Here is a 23,981-nt window from a genome sequence, read left to right on the forward strand (position 1 = left end):
TTGCACAGCTGGGCAGGTCTGCAGGTGTTTGGAAATGTGTTCGATAGGTGGCCACCTACTAACACATGAGTTAATGCAGAGGACATGGGAAACCTCACAGGAACTGAAACTCTGCTGGCTGTTAGCTCAGGTTGTGCCAATAAATCAGAAAGCCATAAGGGCAGGCTTACCTGTGCTAGAAGCATTTGTTTCCTTGGTGGAGAAGATTGCTTCGGTTGAAAATATGTTTTGTTATTTTAAAGGAAAAGGCTGCAAATCAACTTAAATCTCCTAAAGCGGATATACAGGGAGTGTATATTTTATAAATGGCTAACACTGAAAAGACAGTTGTTACTTCTTAGATTGTACTTTTAAAATATGGTTTGCCTTTTTCATTCTCTGTGTTGTTTTTTTTAAAGAAATGAACCAGCAAAGACTGTACGCCTTGTTCAGACAATGAGGAAGAGGTGTGAGATGCTCATGCTTCCTCCTTAGTGGGGGGGGGGGGAGAGAAGATACTTAATGGACACGGGGAGATCCTGCAGGGTTTATGTTGTGTAAGGCAAGGGAGATCCATCATTTGTTTCAGTACAGGATCTCTTCAGTGTACTTGGTGTTTTCTCTCAGTGGCAGGGAGGGGGAACCTGTGGCCCTCCAGATGTTGCCAAACTACAAATCCCATCAGCCCCAGGGATTATGGGAGTTGCAGTGCAGCAACATCTGGCAGGTCACAGGTTCTCCACTTCTGCTGCGTGATGAGGGGATGAGTGCATGGGTAGCGTAATATTGAAAGTGCAAATTCATTGAATTCCGGAGCCTCTGTAAGCAGGGATTTCCAGTTTCATTCTAGGATGCAAGACACATGTTTTTTTCTCACTTGGGTTAGCCATATTTGAAAAAAGTTGACATATGAAGTATCCTTGAAAAATAGCCTTCTATAGTGTGTTTTGTGGCAGTAGTTTTTTTAAAAAGAGCACAAATATTGACAACTGTAAGTCTTCTGGAGTAGTGAGGCACCTCATCAGACTTGTGTGTGTGTGTGTGTGTGTGTGTGTGTGTGTATTGCTGAGACATGAGTGTATGTGAAACTGCAGTGGAATAGAAATACAATAGTGGCTATACTGTTATGCAGTTATTCCAGGAAGTCATACATGTATGGGTAATTATATGATATCTTCTGAAGATTCATATGCCTGTATGCCAGAGGGAGAAATGACTTTCCTGAATACTTTTCCTGGACTTTTCTTCAGCTGAACTTTGCCTCTTTTGCAAATGAGATTTCAAGCCTCAGTGAATCAGATCTGCAGTCAGACAAGTGGAAAAATGCTTTTCCTGCTTGATACTCAGTATTTACCATTGTATCATCTAATGCACAATCTAAAAATCAGTATTGCCAAATCAAAATTCCCATAATTTGTCTCCTTCTCTTTATGTATCTGCAAAATACTTGTGCATTATCCTAACAGAATAAGGATCATCCAATTGCTTTTTGTTGTGGTCTAAAATAACCCAGGCCACCTGGGTTATTTTTATTTATTTATTTTATTTATTTATTTAGAAGAGCCACTGCTCAGGGTAAAACCATCAGGGGGAAATATAGAAGAAATAAATACATGTCACTTTTTAAAAAGTATGGAATAGAAATAAAGACAACAATAACATTTATGCATCTTACCCATGGTACTGTAGGTAGAAATCTTTAGATGAGCAACCTGGTGTGGATCTAGACACAGGAAAAAATGCTATCAATAAGTCAGAAATTGGATTGTTATAACAAAAGGAAAAAAATATCTATGGAAAATCATGTCTTAAAATTTCCTGCTCTCTAGCGCCATTTGGTGTTGCATGTTTATAGCGCATTCAAATCGCTGTTTCTTTACTAATGTAGTTGAGTCCCTAGATGCTTCCCATGAGAAAGGTTGGAATACTGCTGTAGGAATAATGCCTCTCACATTTGTATAGAGGTCTCTCCTTGTCAAGGAGAAGGGGCCATGTACACAAAGAAGAATAAAAACTACAACAATGAACTCACAGCAGGCAGTGTTCTGTGTAGTCTAGTTGAAAGCACAATGCAAAGGCAAACAGGAGGTGGAGGTTCAAGCCTCAAGGTATAGACTTCTGTGTTGGGGGTAGTGGTTGGGCAGCCAAAGACTATATATCCTTGGTGGAGTGCTATAATTAGCTACTGTCAGGATTGGGCAGGAGACTGGAATGAATCAAGAGCCCAGAAGCACATGGGTCCTTAAGGTATCCTGGGCCATTTGAAGGGGAGTTGCCTTTGTCTTTTGTTCCCAGGCACAGTGGGAAAAGGATGTGATAATGATTTGTAAGCTTAGGCTGGATGCAGGCTAATGCAGACTATGGGAGAGACAGAGTTTAGATTTTTTGCTCTGATCTGTTCTGTTATACAGTAGTACCTTGGGTTACATTTGCTTTAGGTTACATATGCTTCAGGTTACAGACGCCGCTAACCCAGAAATAATGCTTCAGGTTAAGAACTTTGCTTCAGGATGAGAACAGAAATTGTGCTCCGGCGGCAGCAGCAGGAGGCCCCATTAGCTAAAGTGGTGCTTCAGGTTAAGAACAGTTTCAGGTTAAGAACGGACCTCCGGAACGAATTAAGTACTTAACCCGAGGTACCACTGTATACCGCATTGGCCCAAATATAAACCACCCTTCCCCCCCCCCAAATTCTGACCATGAAAAGTTAATGTGTCACTTATATTAACGACCTTACAAAAATTGGCTTTTATGATATTGCTGCTGAAATAGCTGCCCTAGGTCTGTGGCCCTGCCTTGCTTTCCAAGGCTGGAATGGAGAGTGCCCCCCCCCCCGGGATTCCACCACGAGGGCCATCAGGGGTGCGGGACAGTGGCCCCCGTCCTGACTGTGGCTCCCAAGCCTCTCCTGAACCGCCAGAAAGAAGGGGGAAGGGAGGAAGACTGCCGACAAAGCGGCGTGGCTCCCCCCCCGGAAGCAGCACAGGGGAATGATACCCGTGGGATTGTCTTCTACATTTGCCATTTACGGGTATGAGTGCCTGTGAAATTTTAAGGGAGCGGCTTATATTCAGGTATTGTCTTTTCCCCCTCCCTCACCCCCTGAATTTTAAAGGTGTGGCTTATTTGTGGGTGCGGCTTATATTCGGGACAATACGGTATTTAAGAAGAAGAACCTATGCTTGATCATGCATTTGATTTATACAACTTTCTGGATGTATCATTGATTGCTTTGTATCTGTTTTGAATAAGTTATGGTTGGTAAAGATGCGTTTAGACATTTTTTATTCCAGAAGGAGTCAGCTTTTATTGCATCCAATTGCTGCACAATATTAATATCTGCATTACGGCAGTGTTTAACTTAGGCAACCTTTTTTGCAGTTATAACTTTTCACTGTTGTTGGGTTGGATATGACAGACCCCTAAGAAGCATAGGATTCTGATGAAAGGCTTCTTCTTCTCCCCACACCTCCCAGTACTCGGGTGTTAACTATTGTGTGGTTGACTCTACCTATAGTTGAGCATAGACGTATGATTTAATTACATTGATATTAGTCCTGTTGTAGGACCATAAATCGAAATACATTAGTGAAATCATGGTTTCACTAATCCAAAGAAGTCCTGTAATGGTTTCCAAACTGTTTATTAATATTGTGTTGATTAGGGACCTGCCATTACTGTGGAAGTTCCACTGCTGCGTTCCCTTCACCACCCTGTGGACAGATTGAGAAATATGCTTTAGGGAGACATAGAAGACAGAAGTGCCATGCCATCATTGCTCCAGTTTCTACTAGCTACTTTTGAGTGACATTCACAGCAAGAAAGAACAATCATTTCATACATTCATCAGTCAGTGCAGAGAATGTAATTGTCCATTGTCCTTGCCTAGGACAAGCATGGTGAGAGGAGAGATTTATTATACTCTCTCAAATATGTGAACTCAAAAGATGTCAGGGAAATAATCTTTGCTCTCAGTGTTTACTAATTACACAACCGTATGTAAGACAGACCTGATGCAAAAAAAACCAAAACTTGTTCGAGCAATAGCTACAATGTTTGCTTGTTCATTGGTTGGCACAGAGCAGTCCATGTGTCCAATAATGCACTTTGGTCCTTCAAATAAATGATCCATCTTGATTTGGGATGGGGGAGCAATTCAATTCAGATCACAGTTTAAGGTGCACCTGTTTCATTTGCACTTTCCATAACTGTATCTGAAGTGAAACACACCAATCCTTCAATATTCACATTTTTCTGAATTTTGCAATGCAGTTCTTCAGCCAAGTAAGGCGTACCAACATGCATGTGTTGAGGTAAAGTGTGCATTACAATGAACATATTAGTGAAAACTTACAAAATGCATTATATTAGGGGGAATTGCTTTGCAAAAATGTGTATATTTTGGGAGTACATGGAATTTACTTACTTGACTAACACCATAAGCTCCCAACTCTGTATTTTGTTTCCTTTTTTGGTATCCTCCTCCCTCCACTCCTGGGCAAGACAGAGCAGTAATAGAAAGGAAAGTTGCATTGCACAATGACACAATCATATAGATTATGACAAACTGTTTCAAATGGGAAAAAGAAGTGGCAAAACACAATTTATTTCTCTAAGTAGTTGCAGCAGTTTATGCTCAAAGGGTGAATTTAGGTGGTGTGTTCATCTGTCAAAGGTTCCTTTAGGGGAGGATCCACTTTAGGAGGATTCAGCTGCATGGGCTACGCCCTCAACATCTGGAAATTTGACAGTGAACTCTCTTGTAAAGATAGGGGTGTATCTGTTTTGTGGTGGTGTTTAAATATATTCATGGGAAAATGTGCCTTGTTTTTGGTTCTCTGATTGGGCTAATAGGAACGTTGACTTATTTGTTTACTATCAAAAGTTCCAGCTTCTGTTTGAGTCCAAGAACCCCCTCAACATACTGTCATGTAGTATTGCAACATTTTAAAAAGAACAAATCAATGTTAAATTTCCCAAAGTGACCATGAAGTGAAGTGGGTGTTCTTGATCCTATACTGACTCAATAATTTTGATTTTGTGTGTGTGTGTCAGTTTGACTCTTACTGATTTGGATATAATAACAGCATTAATCCTTTGGTGTTAGTTGCACAAGTAAAATGTTCTTAGCACATTCTGAAAACTAGACTTTCTGGCCATAGGGTTTGAGCCATCAGTGAATCTAATGTAAATGCAACAAAAGATAAGCAGATGTCAAAGCAGGGTCAGAAATGGAACCATAGAACTTCCCTCTAATGTTCCAGTGATGGAAGGGAGCAGTTTGAAAGTGCATTCAATAAGCATAAAGTAAGCATTATTGATGTTTTCAAAGTGTTAGCATCCCATGTAATGCTGGAGTGTTGGCTTCTCTATTAAGCTCTTTGGAACCAGCCGATCCAGAGATCTCACCACTAAGCGCTAATGCATTTTGCATTAACGCTTAACACCAACAAAGTGTGACTCACCACAGTGGTGGGGTTAAAAAAGAGAAGCAACAACACAGGGTTTCAGTTATCTGCAGCACATAAGCAAATGCATGAACCAAACCTTTAAATGTGATGTTTGCATGTGTGTCTCTCTCTCTCTCACTCTCTTTTTTAAAGAAAAATGTCAGAACGAGCTTTTTTGTTTTAAATAGCAAATTATATTTTAGTGGTTTGATGTTACTGAGCTTTGGGGTTCCATTGCAGTTTATATAAAGCTGCACTGAATTTTTGTGTTCTGACAATTTTTACATGGGCTTTTAAAGGGAAAGCAAAATCCCACTCAAAAACCTGCTGCCTTTCTGTCTTTTCCCCCACCCCACCCCTCATTTATTTTCAGCCCATTTCAATGCTTTTCTTCTTCTTCACTCTATGTTCTTAGACAATTGGGTATCACATGGAGAATGTGATGATATTATGGGGGACTGTGATGAGAGAGCTGATAGCTTATGAATAAAACAGGTTAGAGGTGGGGTAAGGTTGGCTTGGATTCCCAGCCCCCATATAATCCCTCATACATAATACCCCTGAGCAATGGTCAGTCTACTTAAATTGTGCCCTCAAAACCCCTCTCAGGTCAAATCCATAACTCTATTGCATGCAAAAGTCTCCTGTTCCATGGGCTTGAGTATTGACATCAGCTCCTTGTCATGGTCAAATCACTTGCTGTTGAGATGTAGGCTTTCGGTACCTTCTCCCCTTGTAGAGGAGGGGGACCTATGAGGATGGTCTGCTCTTCGAGGCTGATGGATCAAATGGGTTTCCAGATAGCCCTTTGAGATATTCCAACTGATATGACTGGTGTTCCTGTTGAAGCACTGTCCAACCGCTAGAACAGCGGTTCTCAACCTGTGGGTCCCCAGAAGTTGTTGGACTACAACTGCCATCATCCCTGAGCACTGACCTTGCTAGCTAGGGGTGATGGGAGTTGTAGTTCAATAACATCTGGGGACCCACAGGTTGAGAAAGGCTGCTCTGGAACATCTGAATGGCTTGGGCCATTGTCACGATAGTCTCTGAGAGCCCTCTCCTACACCAATCAAATGCAATCAAACTCTGGTTGAGGGCTAATCATCAAGCCTACCTAGTAGCAGGGAAGGCAGCAAACAATACATACCTTGTTGCCTCTATTACATCCTCTTTGTGTCATATGGCAGAGCTTTTCTGGGTAGTGAGGGGCCTCTTAGAGTCTGGCCTGAAGGAGGTGGCAGAACTGATGGTAGCTCACTGTGACTTGTTTGCAAAGCAATATGAGGATAAAATTGCTTGCATCCACCGGGCTCTTGACTCCACTATTAAAGCAGATGAACCTCAAAGGGGGGTGGGTGACATTACTTTATGGTGGTCCCAGTCCTACTTGGATGGTTGTTTCTTGGGGAGTGCTCTTCGGCACCTTCATTATGGGGTTCCTCAGGGTTTGATTTATTCTCCATCCCATTAAACATCCACATGAAACCGCTGTTTGGGGTCATCCAGAGGTTTGGAGTACATTGTCAGCAATATGCTGATCTAAGTTAAATTACTGCAACACGTTATATGTGGGACTGCCTCTGAAGTCAGTTTGGAAACTTCAGCTGGTGCAGAATTCAGTGGCCGGAGTGCTCACCAGGGCAAGATGGTTTGAGCATATAACCCCAATCCTGGCTCAACTGCACTGACTGCCAATTAGTTTTTGGGCCCAATTCAGATTGCTAGATTTGACATATAAACCCTTAAATGGCTCAGGCCTGCAGTACCCCAAGGACCTCCTCTTCCCATGTTAACCAAACCAGACCTGGTGACAATCATCTGAGGCCCTTCTTCATGTGCCTCCTCCATGAGAGGTTCAGAGGGTGGCAACATGAGAATGGGCCTGTGTGGTTAATTGGTAAGTGTCACTAATATGCATGAGACTACAATGCAGGGGGACAGGTGTGGACCTCCAGATCATTTTGTCTGGCTCTCAGAACTCCCCTTAAGCCATGTCCCCATCCCAGGCCACACACTTTACTAACCTTGCACAAGCTTTTCTTGAGTGCTTTTGCCTGGCTGGAATGTGCCCCTGAGCTGTGCTAATGCCTTCTGCTTGCCTGGATGGAGCTAATTTTTCCATGGTTATAATTAGCTCGCTGTGCAAAGATAAGAGTCACATCCATTGCCTTTGTTGTTGGCCTGTGGCCCCCAGAAGGTTCCCCACAAGGTAATGTGGCCCTTAAGCTGATAAAGGTTCCCAACCCCTGTTATATTATCTAATTGGCTTCAATGTTGCAGCCCTTGGTCCCAATCTAGTAGCAACCCAAACAGCGCATGCTGTTATTTTAACACAGGGAGTTAAAAAGTCACTTGGGAATTCAGTACAGATACGTTCATATGCATTCGCATTCACGTTTTTCATAATAAAATGTAGTTTTGTATGTTATTTTAATTAATATATGAATTTTTGTGGACACCTTTTGGCTTGAGGACAATTCAGAAAGATGTGGATTTTGAAGGATAGCTGTGTTCCTGTTTGCTTACCACAAAAATGTTAAAAAATGGGCAGCAGTGGGCAGAAAATACCGAAAGACACACATCCGTCTAATGCTTGGTAGATCAGATGTGATTATGAAATGCGTTAACTTTGAATAAAGTCTTGGGGAACTTGTTGCATCTGACCCTTCTGGCTGCACCCCTTGCCTCACACAAATGCCTGCAGTTGGTAGGTATGAAAAAAGTACACTTCTTATTTACATAGTTCAGTAAGGTACTTTTTCCTCCTCTCTCAGCTGCCAACCTAGCTGTTTGGCTAGCATCCACTGTAATCTGTTCTCCTTCATTATGTTAATCTGTGGGCGGAAAGATTTCTGTCATCTTCAAATCGCTTGTACAGCAATGGTAAACACCTTGGCCTGTCTGTAATTGGACAGGTGTCTGCATTGGTGTCACCCAGCTTTTAATTCAATTAAAGAACTGGCTGCTCTGCTCTCATTACCCACTCATTTCCTCTGCACTTCCAGTCAGTCAGTGAAATTTATACTCAGCGCCTGCCTATCCTGCAGTACAAAGTCAGCAGCCCCATAACTAAGATCCTCATTGATGTACACACACATTAATTTATAGCTGAGCAAATTAAATTATGCATTGTTATGAAAATATTCTGAGTCTGTCATAGGTACTTGTAGTGGGTTTTAGAAAGAACTTTTACCTTAAAACATAATCATGCATTAGTTATGACAGCTGAGTAGATGATGAAGCACTGGATTTGGCCCCCCCAAAAAAACTTTGTCTTGAATTTTGGTCAGTTGTATATTGCGCTATGAATATCCATGTATGCCCAAATGCTAGAGTTCACCAACAACACCTACAGAGCTCTACACAATATTTTAAAAAAGCTAAATGAGCACATTTCTAGCTAGAATGTGGATTGCAATTGAGTTGATTGCAGAGTAGCATTGGGACTAAAAACGGTGTATGTGTTCATCTATAAAACTCATCATCATCATCACCATCAGATACTTATGACTTCCCAAGTAGTTATCTGTTAACTTCAATTTTTTTAAGGATGCGGTAATATAAGGTAGATCCAGTTTCCTGGGAGTAAGTTTATTTCTGAGTATACATGTATAGGTTTGTACTGTTAATTTACATAATTTGTAAAACATAAACACTCATAAAAGCATAACAAAATTAATAAACAGTAGAATAAAATTAATCAAATATACCATACATATGAACAGTGCTTTTTTCTGGGGGTAGGCAGGGGTACACATACCCCTAAAAGTTTTGTGAATCTTTGTACTTTTGTCCATTTACTGTATTTCCCCCAATTTGAACTATAAAATGGTGGTTTCTTGAGTCAAAATGGGAGAACCCCTAAACATTTTTTTAAAGAAAAAAAGCACTGCATATGAATAGCTATATCTACAAAATTCTGTCTTAATCACTGAACCTTTAGTTTGTGACAAGAGTACTCTGATCCCTTGTCATATTTGCAGTATAATACTCTATAATACTACTGCAATGCAGGCAGGTTCTTCCTTTAAAAAATATTACGTCACAGCAAAAGTTCTAGTTTTTTTTAAAAAAAAACACACATGGTAGATTACAGGCAGTAAATCAATTGAAGGTACCACTCTTTCTGCCCAGTGAAGGGAACCTTTGGAAATAAATTAAAATTCCAACACAGACATTTTGACACAGTGACCCCATGAAACTGAATAATGTCATTTGTTAAATATGGATGTAAAGTTAAGAGTGTAGCAGCGAACTGAAATCACACCTAGCACAAGAGGTCCACTTGGTATGCAAAGCAAGTTTTTTTTTTATTAAAATAGCCCCCGTTTAATCATTAGTAATATTTAATTTAGTATCTGTTTCGGAAGACAAACCTTGAGGCCTTATTTTGATTTATCTGAAGAAAATGAAGAAAAACCAGCAGTGTTGTACCATCAGGCTGTGGTTTTTAAATTTTCATTTACATTCCATTCTTAATGAAAAAGCACAACAGCTAGGCAGTATATGAAATGCAGCTCAAATATAAAGATTTTTTCTTATTATATTTCTGTGTTTTAATAAGTTTTATTAAATAGCAAGTGTATACTGTAGAATTACCGTATAATATTTCAAGTGAAACAATTATCTGTTCAAAATTCCTAAGTGACATTGAACAATATTTAAAAGATGGTCAGTGATAAAGATGGTTTAAATTGTGGCTCATCATAGTTCTTGGTATATGTCCCAGTTTTGAATTTCATTGGTTTTGCAGGACAGGGTGAAAGCTTCCCCTCCCCGCCAGTAAGATTGTATTAACCTTTGAGAAGTGAGTGAATTTAAATAAATTTGACAAACCTTTGAAAAACGAAGTGGTCATATTTGATGGGAGGGAAGCCAAAAAATACAGAAGAAATATTTGGTATAACACTACTCTGCATTGATTGATGGCCTTGCAAGTTCACCTATTGGGGATTGATGAGAAGATGGGCATCATTTAAACACATTGTTGTGTATTCGCAACCAGGGTGGTTCAAGAACAAAGAAATGGTGCCTACTCTTTCAATTAATAGATGTGGGTAAAATGGGGTTTCTAAATCATGCTTGGGAACCAAATGGTGGTAGTAATTCTTGATCGATTAACACAGAGGTCTGATTTATATGACTCAGCCCACAGATAAATCTGTTTTTCTTGTAAATGATTCAGTCACATCCCATCATGGTTTAAATGCACTTAGCACATCTCTGTCCATTCATGTGTAGCAACAGTGCACCAGTGATCAGTGCACACCATTAGCATGCTATAAAGGTAAAGGTAAAGGGACCCCTGACCATTAGGTCCAGGCGCAGACGACTCTGGGGTTGCGGCACTCATCTCGCTATACTGGCAAAGGGAGCTGGCGTTTGTCCGCAGACAGCTTCCGGGTCATGTGGCCTGCATGACCAAGCCGCTTCTGGTGAACCAGAGCAGCGCACGGAAACGCCGTTTACCTTCCCGCCGGAGCGGTACCTATTTATCTACTTGCGCTTCGTGCTTTCGAACTGCAAGGTTGTCAGGAGCAGGAACCGAACAACGGCAGCTCACCCCGTTGCGGGGATTCAAACCGCCGACCTTCTGATCGGCAAGTCCTAGGCTCTGTGGTTTAACCCACAGCGCCACCCGCGTCCCCTTAGCATGCTATGCTATCCCTGAATGTGGATGGAGCCAGTAGATGTGGCAAGTGCATAGGGGAAGGGCTACAGCTCAAGGCTAAAACCTCTGCTCTGCATGCAGATGGTCACAGTCTTTCAGGTTTCAACCCCTGGCATCTCCAGGTAGGGCTGCGAGAGACCCCTGTCTGAAATACTGGAAAGCCCCTGTCAGTCAGTGTAGGCAAAATTAAGCAAGATGGAACTTGCTATAAGGTAGCTTCCTATGTACCTAAATATGGTGTGATATTTATCCATAAAATTTGTGGGCTGCTTTTCACCTCAGATATGGTGCATGTACACAAACATGTATATTTAAACCTCAGTGGCTGCTTCTGGGAGAGTGGAGAGCAATTCTGGCTTTGCACCGGTCACTTGGCCCAGAGTGTAGCAGCTAAGAAACTGATAGAGAAAGTGCAACCCCAATTGTGAGCAGATGTGGCCCTCTTGCCAGGCTGTGCTGTTGCGGAGGCCCCTGCGGACAGAATGAGGCTGAGTGGACCAAGTTGAAAAATTAGTTTGCTTTAGTCTGAAAAGGACCTAAAGGAGAAGCGAAAATGCTCCAGTAGCCCATAAAAACTGGACAAATAATTGTAACTAATTAATTTCCCCTGATTCTTTCCTATGGTTATTAGACTTGCCCAACTGAATTGCGCCTGAAGCAAAAGTTGGAGGCAATATGGCTTCTTCTTTGGACAAAATATTCATGTCAAGTGAATTTTTAGAGAAGGGCGGGGGAGGGATTTAGATGGGCTGGGTGGTTGGGTTGCATAACCCTAGATTGCCCCTGAATTTAACCTAAAGCAAAAATATTGAACCAGGCATTATAAATCAATAGGTAAAATCAATGTGTGAATGGAGGATTGGGACTGGATCCACCAGTCGTGGCCCTGACCTCCACATATCGATTATTCCTTCTGCACAAAATCTGCATCAATAGGTTCTGGACTAAAGTAGATGTTTTGAATGCAATTAACACACACATTTTTCTTATGTAAGTAGCTGCCACAGCGAAGCCTCCAAGTCTTGCAGGTGGGCAAGGAAAGCTTGACTTTTTCTCCTAGCTGTGATCCTGACCAACATTCCTCTCCCAAATGTCTGTTTCCATTTCAAGCGAAATTCCCCTCCCCCCCATCCCAAGACCTTGCTCAGACTTTCCTGTGGCTGATGTTTACATAACAAAAACGATACATGTTAATTACATTCATGCAATTAATGTCACGTCTAATTTCTGCGCGTGCAATCTGCATCCTTTTAAAATGCAGGGTACCAATAGTGTACACAGAATCAGATGTACTGACCGGTTAACACAGGGAGGTCCAGGATGAGGCTATTGGGCACTATCTTGATTCTCCTTCCATGTGTTAAGTTTCAGAATTTCTAAATAGGGTAAAGATTAAATCAGAACATCCGGCTTGAGCAAAACCTCTGAGAAATCTCCAGGGAAGTTTTACAGCAAGGCTATCAATATTTCTCAGATGAGACTTGACCTGTCCCTGTCTATTGTAAACATATGATGTACAACTAGATTCGCTATTGTGCTAAATTATCTTAGGGCATATCTTAATGTTCTGTGATCCTTGCATATTGTACACACCTCCACAAAGCATTGCTTATTTCTTTTGCAGGCACCCTGACAGGCTTGCAGCCCTTTGCAAAGTATGCTGTAACCCTTACGGCCTGCACTTTGGCTGGCTGTACTGAGAGCTCGCATGCCTTGAACATCTCCACTCCACAAGAAGGTAAAGTAATTTCAAAGGTCTTGACTTCCACATTTCAGTCATGAATAATAAAATAGGAGAGGAGCTAAATGCTGCAAAGCCATTTGCTGGAAAACCCCAACCTAATTTGATGACAAAGTGCATTGCCAGACCATAATTGCTCCATTTTTTGGGGGGTGCTAAAATGAATCAAACTCCATACCCTTTAATGACATGCATCTTTAATAGCTGTAATGCAGATTAATGGGCTTTTTAATTGCTGTTACATTGTTCATGCAAGAGCCTTGTCATTAATATGAAGCATCTGAAAGATTAATGAAAGCTTCCTCATTTTACTATGGCTCAGAAGTAAATCTAGAGACAGTCTGACTAAAAAGAATTGATTGTATGGCACAGTATGAAATTGAGAATCAAATGGTTGATTTCCATGGTCTCTTTTAACTGCTAAACACCAGCACAGGCAACAATTATTTCAGCCTGATGGAACCTCAAAATGCCAATTGGGCCGTTTATTAATCTGTTGTACTTGAAACTTAAAAGTTGCAAGCATAAATTAGTATTTCTGAAGCTGGTATTAAGCTCAAGAGCAGCAAGAAAGAAATAATATGTTCGGGTTTTGCTTTTAGAGACTAGCTCAGTAACTTCTGTGTATCAGTTACTGAGGAAGGGGTTCTCAAAAGATTTGCAGGATATTTATCTTAAACATAAAAGAAAATAACTTGAGCCAGATTGTAAAATTACACCAGTCCATAGCTTTCCCCATGAAATCAAAATTGCTTGTTTTCTTGATGGCAAATTTATGCTACCATAACTGAAAGAAGGACCTGGCCCTAATATTGTTTCAAAGAAGGCCTATAAGTTAACACAACCTTCTTTGTTTCTTGGATTACTATATGGATGATTTTCTTTTAAGAATTTACCTTCATAAAAGTTTACCTTCAAGTGATGCAGTAGCAGAAGGTGATGCTGATGTCCTAAGGAGACAAAGTTCACACCCCAGGCTGTTCGTATCTAGAATAACAGACGGTGGAATTTCCTCATATTCACTTTTACCTCCTAATCTGCCATAATAGATCATTCACTCTTATCACCCTAGATAGCTGCCTAATAATTTTAGAATCTGCATACTCAAATGAAGTGTGGCTCATCTCTTTTCTCCAAATTGTTGCTTCTGAGTTGGAGTTGGAGTTGTTATTGCTGACATTCGTCTGTCTCAAGAAACTCATCGGGTAGGCTTAAAGTGAAACTCCTCCCCTGCTAGCAAAAAAATGCAACCCTCCAAATTTATTTTACCTATTTTTATTTTATTCAAAGATTTATATTCCACCCTTGAAATAAAATTTACCAGATCATCTTATACAACTCTGAATTAAAATGGCAAATGGCATACTAAAATACAAAGTTGCAAGATCAAAGCCCCCAAAACAAAAACAAAATTCTGGGTTAAAGACTTTGGTTATAAAGCTTTGTAGAATAAGTTTTGCCTAGTGCCAGAAAGATAACAATGTAGGTTAATAGTGTGCTCTATAGGCAGTGTGCCACCACTGAAAAGGCTCTATCTGTGCTTTCTACCTGCCACAATTAATTTGAAGCAGGAACCCAGATATCCTCCAACCATGACCTCAGTGTACCCTCAGAAGTAATCTACAAGCGGTTGCATGCTAGCTGTGGGTAGGTGTGGCTTAAGCAAGCAGTGGGCAGGGCCATAGCCCAAAATGGGTGGGGCCACCCATTCCTCTTTCTCTCTCTCTCCCTCTCCCTGTCTGACACCCCCTAGAGGTTTTAACTGATTGATTGCAGGTGGTTTTGAATTTATTTATTTATTTATTTCAGCAATTTATATACTGCTTAATTATAATTGTCTTGGTGCAGTGTACAGTGAACTCAACAAATACAATAAAGATACAAATCAGTTAAAACCTATAAAATCAGAAATGACTTAAAATGGCTGCTGAACTAAAAAGGACTTCAATATACACTAGAATATGCACTTCAGCAAGGAAATGAGTCCAAGGCCACAAATTGCCCATGCCTGATGTACAGCCAAGGTGATGGGTTGCCAAATCTCCTTCCTCCTCGCAAACAGCACCCCTTATTTTTGAGGGCCAGCATTGGGAGGTATGCCTTGGCTGGCAGACCTGCTGGCTCTCAGTTGGGGAAGGAGCTTGCAGTCTTTTCTAGAGAGGACTATACACTCATGGCTTTTGCAAGACTGCTTTGCAGACAAAAATAAGGTGGTTTTTTTGCTTGCAAAAGGTGTGTGTCTGCTCCATTTGGGATTTGAATCATTCCAAATTATTTCTTGAGGTTTTGTGAGAATTCATAAGGAAGGATCATGACCCTGCATGCATTCATTACAAGCATATTTGCGTGTAATCCATTTAATTCCAGCCATTCCCAAAAGTTGTATCAAAAACCCAGTGAAGCCTGGGCAGTGTGTATGGAGGTCCTGGGCTGCCCAGACACCAAGACCCCCCTCTTGACCTCACTGATGTGGTTCAAATGAAAGCAGAGCAATACATCTGGCACCAGCTTGGCTGCAGGAGTTGGCTGGAAGGAGGCGTACAATATGCCATCCAACCATTTTAGGAACTCCATTCTGGATTTGTGTAGGATTTACTGCATATGGTAATTCTTATGCAGACTGGCTTTTAGTTCCTTAATCATCACTATTTGTGCACTGTTTATATGAATCTATGCACAGATGCCATTCACAAACATCAGTTCTAGGTTACTTTGAAATGTATCTCTGAGTATTTTCTATTTATTTATGTATTTAAAATAATTTATATTCTGGTTTTTTTCACCCTGAAGAGAACACTATAGCATACAATAAAGAGTAAAAAGCAATAAAATGTCTACTGAGATTCTGAAGTTCCATTCCAAATCCCTAAATCCAGTTAGCATCTAGAGTCTTCTAAATGCACTCACTGATATTTTAGTGAATTGATAAGTTAATGCTCTGCTACTATTTGTCAATGAAAATTAGATTATTTGTGGATGGCTTTGAAAAAAACAAACAAATTGCAAATACTTAAATATGGAAGTCCAGCATTACCATGGACTTTACTGAATATAATAGTATCTAAGGACTTCTTTTGTAAAACATTTAGCTCTTATTTTTCTCTTCTAAATACCGGTACTTGCGGTAGTGTAAACAAGCATTCTATAGGTGATTTGGAAAATAATCTCATTTATGCAGATGTATTGTCATGTATATAATGATTTTTTTGCTTCACAAAAAAATCAAATAAAGCCATGGGGAACATGTGTTTTATCCCTCAGAAGGATTGGACACAAAGTCAATGTAAGCAGTTTCTATTTTGGGATGCTCATGTTGCATGCATAGTAACAATCCACTGATGATACAGAAGAATGACAACAATCATACCCTCTAGCTTTCATCATTTCCCCATTGAACCATTCATCATTTAACATGCACATTGCCAACCAGTATTGGCTGATGCTATGCAAAAGGCTTGTGAATGATCAGGCTGGACTTGGATCAACAAGGCTGTTCCACAGCTTAGAGCAATGACAGAAGATTGCGGAGACCCTCTCTGGCATTGACCAGAATGGGGTTCAGTGTAAATAGCTATGGCATTTAGGTTTTCTCTCATCCTTTCCGACTGGATCAGGCCCTCCTTGCTTCTGCTTGAAGTCTTTTACACAGAACTGAGTATGCAGATTGCTTAGTAGTATTTCTCATTGACATAATTATATTAATTATTTCTTCTACACCAACTTTGTGTACCGGTACTTGTCAGAATGGAAAAGCAGAAAGTACTGTACCATTCTACCTACCTGAACGGTAGTTTTCCTTGTCCAGTGTTGCATCGCTGGGTTGGGCTTACTTGTGTTTCTGGTGGACGACGGCAGGAGTACCTTTTACAGGAAAGAGGCTGACTCCATCTTCAGTTTTGTGTACTGGGGGGGCAAGGGTAGCTGATCTCCCCTTGTCTCTAGAGCAATGGGCCCACTTGTCTGATCTGGGAAATCCGTTCTCTCACAGATCATAGGAGAGGGAGCAGTTTGGCCCTCTTAGTTGTACCTGTAATGATCCTCTGGTACCAAAGGGATGGCGGCTGCAACTGCTGCTGCAAAGGGCTGCTCCAATTTCTTGCTTGGGGGTGGCGGCGATTGATGCCCAGTGGCGTAGCGTGGGGGGTGCAGGGGGGGCCGGCCGCACCGGGCGCAACATCTGGGGGTTAGGGTTAGGGGGCGCAAATCCACGGGTTGGGGGCGCAAATCCACGGGTTAGGGGCGCAAATTACTTGCCTTGCCCCGGGTACTGACAACCCACGCTACGCCACTGTTGATGCCCATGCTTGTAGAGTTTCCAGGAGACTTTTTAGCATCCTAGCTGCTGCCAATCCCAGCTGTGATCCACTACTGTGGCCCACAACTATGATTAGTGAAATCAAATAAACATTTTAGCTGGGTGGGAAAACCTTGGGAGAGCCTGGGGAAGCTGCCCGCTTCTCTGTCTTCCTAAGTCAGATGGTGGAGAAGGAGGGAAGGGAGAGAAATACTTAAAACTACTGTACAGTACTTTTTTTTAAGAAATAAAAAGACAATGACTTGTAAGAGGGCTAAAAAGTGAAATGAGAAAGAATAAAGTAAGCCCAAGATGAAGAAATAAGAGGAGCCAAAGGGGATGTGATTGCTTTCTTGAAGCAGGAGTGAAAAACTGAGGAGAGGGCAGCCAATTTCCTGACAAAGCTACTCCTGCCTTCATCCTCTAGAGGTGCAAATAAGACCAACCCAGTGATGCTACACTGGCAAGCACAATTGGGGTTTTTATTTTTTTTAAAATACATTTTCAATATATGTTAATTTTATATTGTTAAGTTGTTGTCTCCAAAGTCTAAACAATTAGTTGTCATTGTCTTAATTTTTATTACAGATTTCAATGTAAAGTCTACTTTAGGTGTTATAAATTTTTCCTTCATTTCCCCCCCCACAGCTCCACAAAATGTCCAGCCACCTACAGCGATTTCATTTCCCACATCTCTGTTCCTGAGTTGGGCTCCACCAAAAACACCAAATGGGATTATAACACAATATTATTTATACATGGATAATCAGCTTATTTATACTGGAAATGAAACAAAACATATTGTCAAAGGTGAGTTATTTTTCAGAGTCCTGTATGGAATACAATGGGGAAGATATATTTTCACCTTGTGTTTGGCATTTTAGACTGATTACCCTTTCTGAATCAAGCATCAGGCAATATGGAATACATATGTGCAGGATATTCAATTTCAGTCCTGCTTCCCCTGTTTTTCCACTACACCACTCCAATAGTCAGCCAGCGTTAGTACTTTTGTATACCTTGGGCTTTCTCCTGGCTTGCTGGTAGCTTCACCACTTCTGCATGGATGATGCTGTTTTGGGTTCACAGAACTAGGATAATCACTGTTATTATTTATGACATAGAACACTGTGGACTGGTTCACATAAGCCTGTTTGACCACAGTACCAAGGAGGTGACCTGCATGGCTGAATGAGCCATCACAAATCAGTTGCCATAGATTTTTATATTGGGGAAAGGCCTTTTATGTTGGTCACAAACTGAGTCAGTGGAAGCAGCTAGGTCAGTTTAAAATTTCCTACAGTGTATCATCAATGCTAGATTCACCAGCCCAGCCACTTGGCCCAGGAGGTGCTGGATAGTGGTCACTGCTAATGGGTTCTGCCAGGATGCTAGAGGTTTGGCAGCTGCCTGAGGACACATGATACAGATGCACCTGCTCATACAATGTGGAAGGATGCTTCCTACTACTCTCACTGCATTAGTCTGGTCTACAACACAGGACTGAACTATTAGTTGCACTGACTCACCACCCCGTTTTTATGGGAAATATGTGTGAATTGGCCAGAATCTAAATACTCTGGCTTAACTAGTTTGTGGGACAAAACACAACTCATTTTCTGATGATACAGTTTCTTTAAATGTGTGGCATTTCTGCATTTTGAGTTAGTGCAGGAAAACTTAGAATGCATTCCGTTAAAATTTCTTGCCGTGCACATCCCATAAGCTACTAGTGTGGTGGGTCACTTCTGACACTGAAAAATGAGCCCAGTTAGAGAACCCCCTGAAGGCTGTTGATGTATACTATAATAAATAGTGCACACTTTAAGTCAAACTTTTTCATTCTGTATTCAAAGGTAATGGATTTTCCGTAACCATAGTAACCTTGGTGTATTTCTAGATAAATACATGAGGTATATACATTTTGGTTTTATTTTTGAATATAAACTACCACATTATGTATTGCTAATAATATGAAAAATAGGATATAGGTTCGCATAATGACAGTTTAAACTAGTATGCATTTTTCTTCTGCAAAAAAATAAATATTTATCAAATGTATAGGTGCAATTAATATCCCCCCTCCAGGTTTTCCTATATTCTTGTAGTGTCGTTTATCTTTTGGGGCTTTTTTTTTTTCCTTTCAAGATCTCCATCAATCTTTTTTGTGTGTGCTCGTGTGTGTGCTGTCTTATTCTTCGGTTTCTAAGAATTTGGAATACAGACTGGTGGTAATATTATCATAAAAAGCATTATTAAAAGATCTGCGGGGAAAATGTTCTGTGATGCAGTTTGAGAATGATACAATTTATATATTTATAATTTTATGCCACTTTTCTGTGAAACAGGTGAAAATGCTTTTGCAGTAAGACTAGGCAAGCTAGTAGTAATTCTTGTGAGATATCAGCAAAAAATTCAATGTCAGTAATCTCAATAACTACTTTAGGTGTTTCCCAAGGGCTTAGAAATGCCCAGTGGAATTAAATAAAAACTTTCCCCCTTTAAACAGCGCAAACCACAGTACTGTATCACAAACCACTTTGAAATGCTCATCCATATCCAAGAGACTTACCACGATATAGTATAGGTAGCTATTCGAGAAACTCAAAGCTAAACCCTTGTGGGTCATGTGGAACTAGTTGTACAGTTCTTTGGACTCAGGCCACTGTGACTAAAGAACTGAATCTAGGAAGATGTAAGAAACAAACTATCTAGACTTGTTGCTGGCATGCAAGCGGTGACAGAAGCAAGAAGCAATAACTATAGTGTCTGTTCCTCTTATCATCTCCCAGGGCGGTGGTGACTGGGCAGTTTGAACCCAAAGCGATGGGACAAATGTATAGGGAGCAGAGCAGTTACAGCAGCAATGAGGAGGTAGCCCCATGTGGAGGACGGGTCCTATTAAAGGCATCTTTCTCAATGACCCCCAAAATCCTGGGGCTGACACTGGTTGTCCAGGTTAACTTTAATTGCTTTGAGTTTAGCCAGGCTCATTCTCTGGAGAAAAGAAAGATCATTCTTAGGCTCCCAGGTGAGCTGTATGTTGAAGATTTATCCTAATTTGTTAGCTCAAAGTTTGTGTGGAGGTTAGATGACCGGCTCTTTATTGAGCGTTCATTCTTATTTGTTTTGGGATATTAAATGATGTGGCATCAAGCTTTATCCCATCACTTTCCAGTGCATACCCCATCACTTTCCTTATTGTTGAAACCTTCAGTATTTTTCATGAGATGTGTGTTTTTGTGTGCAAGAACTCCAAATCAGCTTGAATTATGCAACTAAATTTACTGGTATGTGAATCCCATCTGGAAACGGTGGCAGCCTAGAAGTACCCTGAGCCAATCCAAATCATGCCTTTTGATCTCACCCAGCACATGAGTAGCAGTGCAGTTTCTAAATGATGAAAAGGCCATCAAGGGAGAAGAAGGGAAAAAAAACTGTGGCCAAATCCAACTGTAATCCTATGTGTGCTTTTCTGGGAGTAAACTCATACTGAGTTCAGTGAGATTTTCTTTGGAGGAAATGTTTATGGGGTTGAACTCCAGTGCAGAAGGCTGGTTGTTGGTGTTGTGTCAGATACATTATTTCACATTATGAAACTGGGGGAGCCAAGCATGAATACACTAATAAAGGAAAGGTGTACTTGGCATGTGTTTCAAATTAATGCATAGTTTAGATTGGGCATGTACCTTAGAAATGATAGCCCATTACACACACCTCAAATTCATCATTTGGATGAATTCATACAAACACACCTTGATTTTGAAAGGTGTCATTATGACAACTAACACCAGAGTATACTATATTTACTTGAGTCTAACGTGCCATTGAATCTAATGAGCACCTCAATTTTCAGAACCTTGAAACCAAAAAAAGTATTTGCTGGCGAATGTAAATGTGCCATCGAATCTAATGCGCACCTTAATTTTTGCAATGTCATTTGACCAAAAAAGGTGAGCATTAGATTTGAGTAAATACGGTATTGTTACATGCCACCCTGATCTCTGCCATGAAGTAGCAAGCTTCCAGGGATTCCAATTGTGTATTCAGGGAATGGTGGAGGCTGTAGCGTTTTAAGCTGTACCTCCTTCTTCCCAGCACACCCCTCATCAAAACCCAAACCTCCTTCCTGTTACCTTTGTCATCTTGTTTCAAAATCTTTCTGCAAAAGCCATTTCTTTCCCAAAGCAGCATGCCCCCTATCACTTTGGCAACCTGCCAATTCTCCTCTCTCTGTCCACTCCACAGAGCTGGGGGTTGGACTCGATGGCCCTTGTGGTCTATTCCAACTCTATGATTCTATGGTATGTGTGTGGGAAGGACAATGTCCCAGTATTGTTTCTTAAGGTCTCTGCACTTAACTAGCCTGGCCAGGCATGAGCCAGCTAAGGGATTCCTTGTCTGACACAGTTCTGCAGCTTGCATTTCCCCTCCTATCCCAAATATTAGGTAGATTCTGAAATTAATTTCTTAGGTTTAGAGGGTTCTTCCCACAAACTTATAACTACAATATGTAGAAAGAACATCATGCATGTGTTCACAATGCACCATACAACCTTCCCTTTTTACTGCTTAGGGTTTGTGAGAATGATAAGAAACTAAATCACCACTAACACCCCACCATTAAAATGGGTTGATTATGCTGGGTTTATGGAATAATCAAGCATCTCACTTAGAGTTATAATGCAAACATAAGATGGCATAGTCTGACTGACAACAGTGACATCGCCATTGATCGGTGCTGAGTGTCATTAATTCTACAGATCTGGGATGCAGATTCAGCATGCCCGAAATCAAAGGGCAAATCGGGCTGGCTGAGTTTGGCATATCAGTGTTTTAGCTTGAGAACAGATGGATTTAGGCCATTTACTTGGTGTAACATTATGGGGATCAGTAGAGAAGAGGCGTATGTCTGTTTGTGGCATGTCTGCTGTATCACTTCCTCTAGCCATGCATTTGGGCAGTGTTAAATAAAATCTCCTTATTTAAAATCCTTTTAAATAGTGTTTAAATATTTCCTGCTGATACAATCTGCTAAAGTGGTTATCCTTGCAGCAGATTTCAGTTAACCTTGTCGCAGATACTAAGCCCAAAGCTTCGTTGACTTTTAGGGGCCTTGATTATGGAGCAAAACCTAATGGTGTTATTATAAGACCACAGCTGGACAAGCTTCTGGAGTCCCTTGTCCTTTGATCAGATTTGGGTAACATAATGATCCAGGGGAGAACACACACACTGTCTGTGCCTCGACCGCTGAGCACTTGGCTACGAGGAAAACACTTTCTAAAAATAAGCACAGAGATAATGACACAAAAAGGTTTTACCAAAAATCTAGCAAAAACCTTTGTCAGAATATTCAGAATCATATGGTGGTAAGAAAAGGCAACTTCATATATTGGTTACAGCTCTGGATTATGACACTATTGTGTTTTTGTTGTACATTTATAATGGTTATTTGTATTTGTGAGGCACTTAGATCATAATCTGGAAAAACCAAGAACTAACTTAGTTGGTCTTTAAGGTGCTACTGGAAGGAATTTTTTTATTTTGACTATGGCAGACCAACACGGCTACCTATCTGTAACTGGAAAAACCAGTACTGTATAGAAATGATGATGACTAGGGTTTAAGGAGGAATCCGTTTTAGCAGTTTTATGCACAGCATTTGGTGATTCCAGCTTGACAGAGCTTTGGAATGGTCATATTTATTGAAATACAATAAGAGCCGATCAAACAATGAGAGCAGGTGACCTTACTCATTGTGTAAACGGGGAAGCATCCCTCTCACATCGCCTGGGTAGGTCAACTGTTGCATACAGTGACTTCCTAAGCTAAGATTGGATGTACTTCTCCCACCTTGCCTTGGGGTATGTGGAGGCTGAACATGCACGAAGTGGCCTTGCAGCAGAGCATTTCCCCTATTGTACCTGCCCAGCCCTATGGACACTCCAGACCACTCCCAATCTTGTAGCTGTAGATGATGACTGTGGTGTGGCAACAACCCTGTAATACCCCATGGAGGCATACTATGGCCTTGATTTGCTCTCTTGTCCCACACCAAATGCCACTGCAACCATCCTTCAGGTAAGGGATGGGGGTGGAGCAAATTTGTTCCCACTAATGGCTATCCATCAGCCTAATCTACTTTACGGGGTTCTTTGAAGGTAAAATGGAATAAACCACGTAAATACATTACTTCTCTTCACCAAAGTGTGCTTGCAACAATGGTAGCAAGATGGTGGAAGGAAGATTATTTCTGAGGCACATGAGAATTGCTGGGCTTCATTTGTCTCTTTATGTCAGAGGTTTTCAATCTTTTTGAGTCCATGGCTCGCTTGACCAACTACATTCTTTCCTCTGCGGGGAAACACACACTGAGCCTCAGAGGTCTAGTTCTGTCACCCCTTTCCTGCAGAGCTGGCAGTCCCTCATGCCTTTTTGAACACCCTCCTTTGTGGAGTGTTCCCTCAGCCTCCTCTCCTCTCTCCTCTCCTTGGGAGTGCTCCGGGCTCTGAGCCAGCACCCCCGCCCCAAAGAGAGGTGCTTCCTCACTCCACTCCACAGGGACCTGGGAAGAGGATGCCCCCAGCCTTAGTAGATTGACAGAGACTGATTGAAGGTGAAGCCACCATCTTACTCACCTTGAGTGGCAACAGTGGGCACTGCTGGGCCTGCATAGTGGAAAGGCTGCCCTTTGGCTCCAGACACTTGGTTCTCAGGCAAGCATTGCACACAACAAGCAGAAGAAAGGCCAGCGCAGTGAATGCCTTCCTGTCCAGCCTCCCACTTGTCTGTCTGTTCCCAACAGCAAGGACTGGCAGACGGAATGGCTGGGCTCCCTCA

General features: G+C 41.2%; 1 protein-coding gene across 5 annotated transcripts in view; it reads left to right on the forward strand.

Moving 5' to 3' along the window:
- The window catches only part of USH2A (usherin), a 430,807-nt gene that overhangs the window by 164,321 nt on the left and 242,505 nt on the right, over nucleotides 1-23,981 (forward strand). For all 5 annotated transcript variants that reach the window (XM_083493951.1, XM_083493952.1, XM_083493953.1 and 2 more), the window contains 2 exons: nucleotides 12,728-12,841; nucleotides 17,787-17,948. In XM_083493951.1, the coding sequence (XP_083350077.1) occupies nucleotides 12,728-12,841; nucleotides 17,787-17,948 (276 nt within the window). The remainder of the gene's footprint in view (nucleotides 1-12,727; nucleotides 12,842-17,786; nucleotides 17,949-23,981) is intronic.

Source organism: Podarcis liolepis (genome assembly GCF_965112155.1).
Source record: "Podarcis liolepis genome assembly, chromosome: 3".
NCBI classification, from domain to species: Eukaryota; Metazoa; Chordata; class Lepidosauria; order Squamata; family Lacertidae; genus Podarcis; species Podarcis liolepis.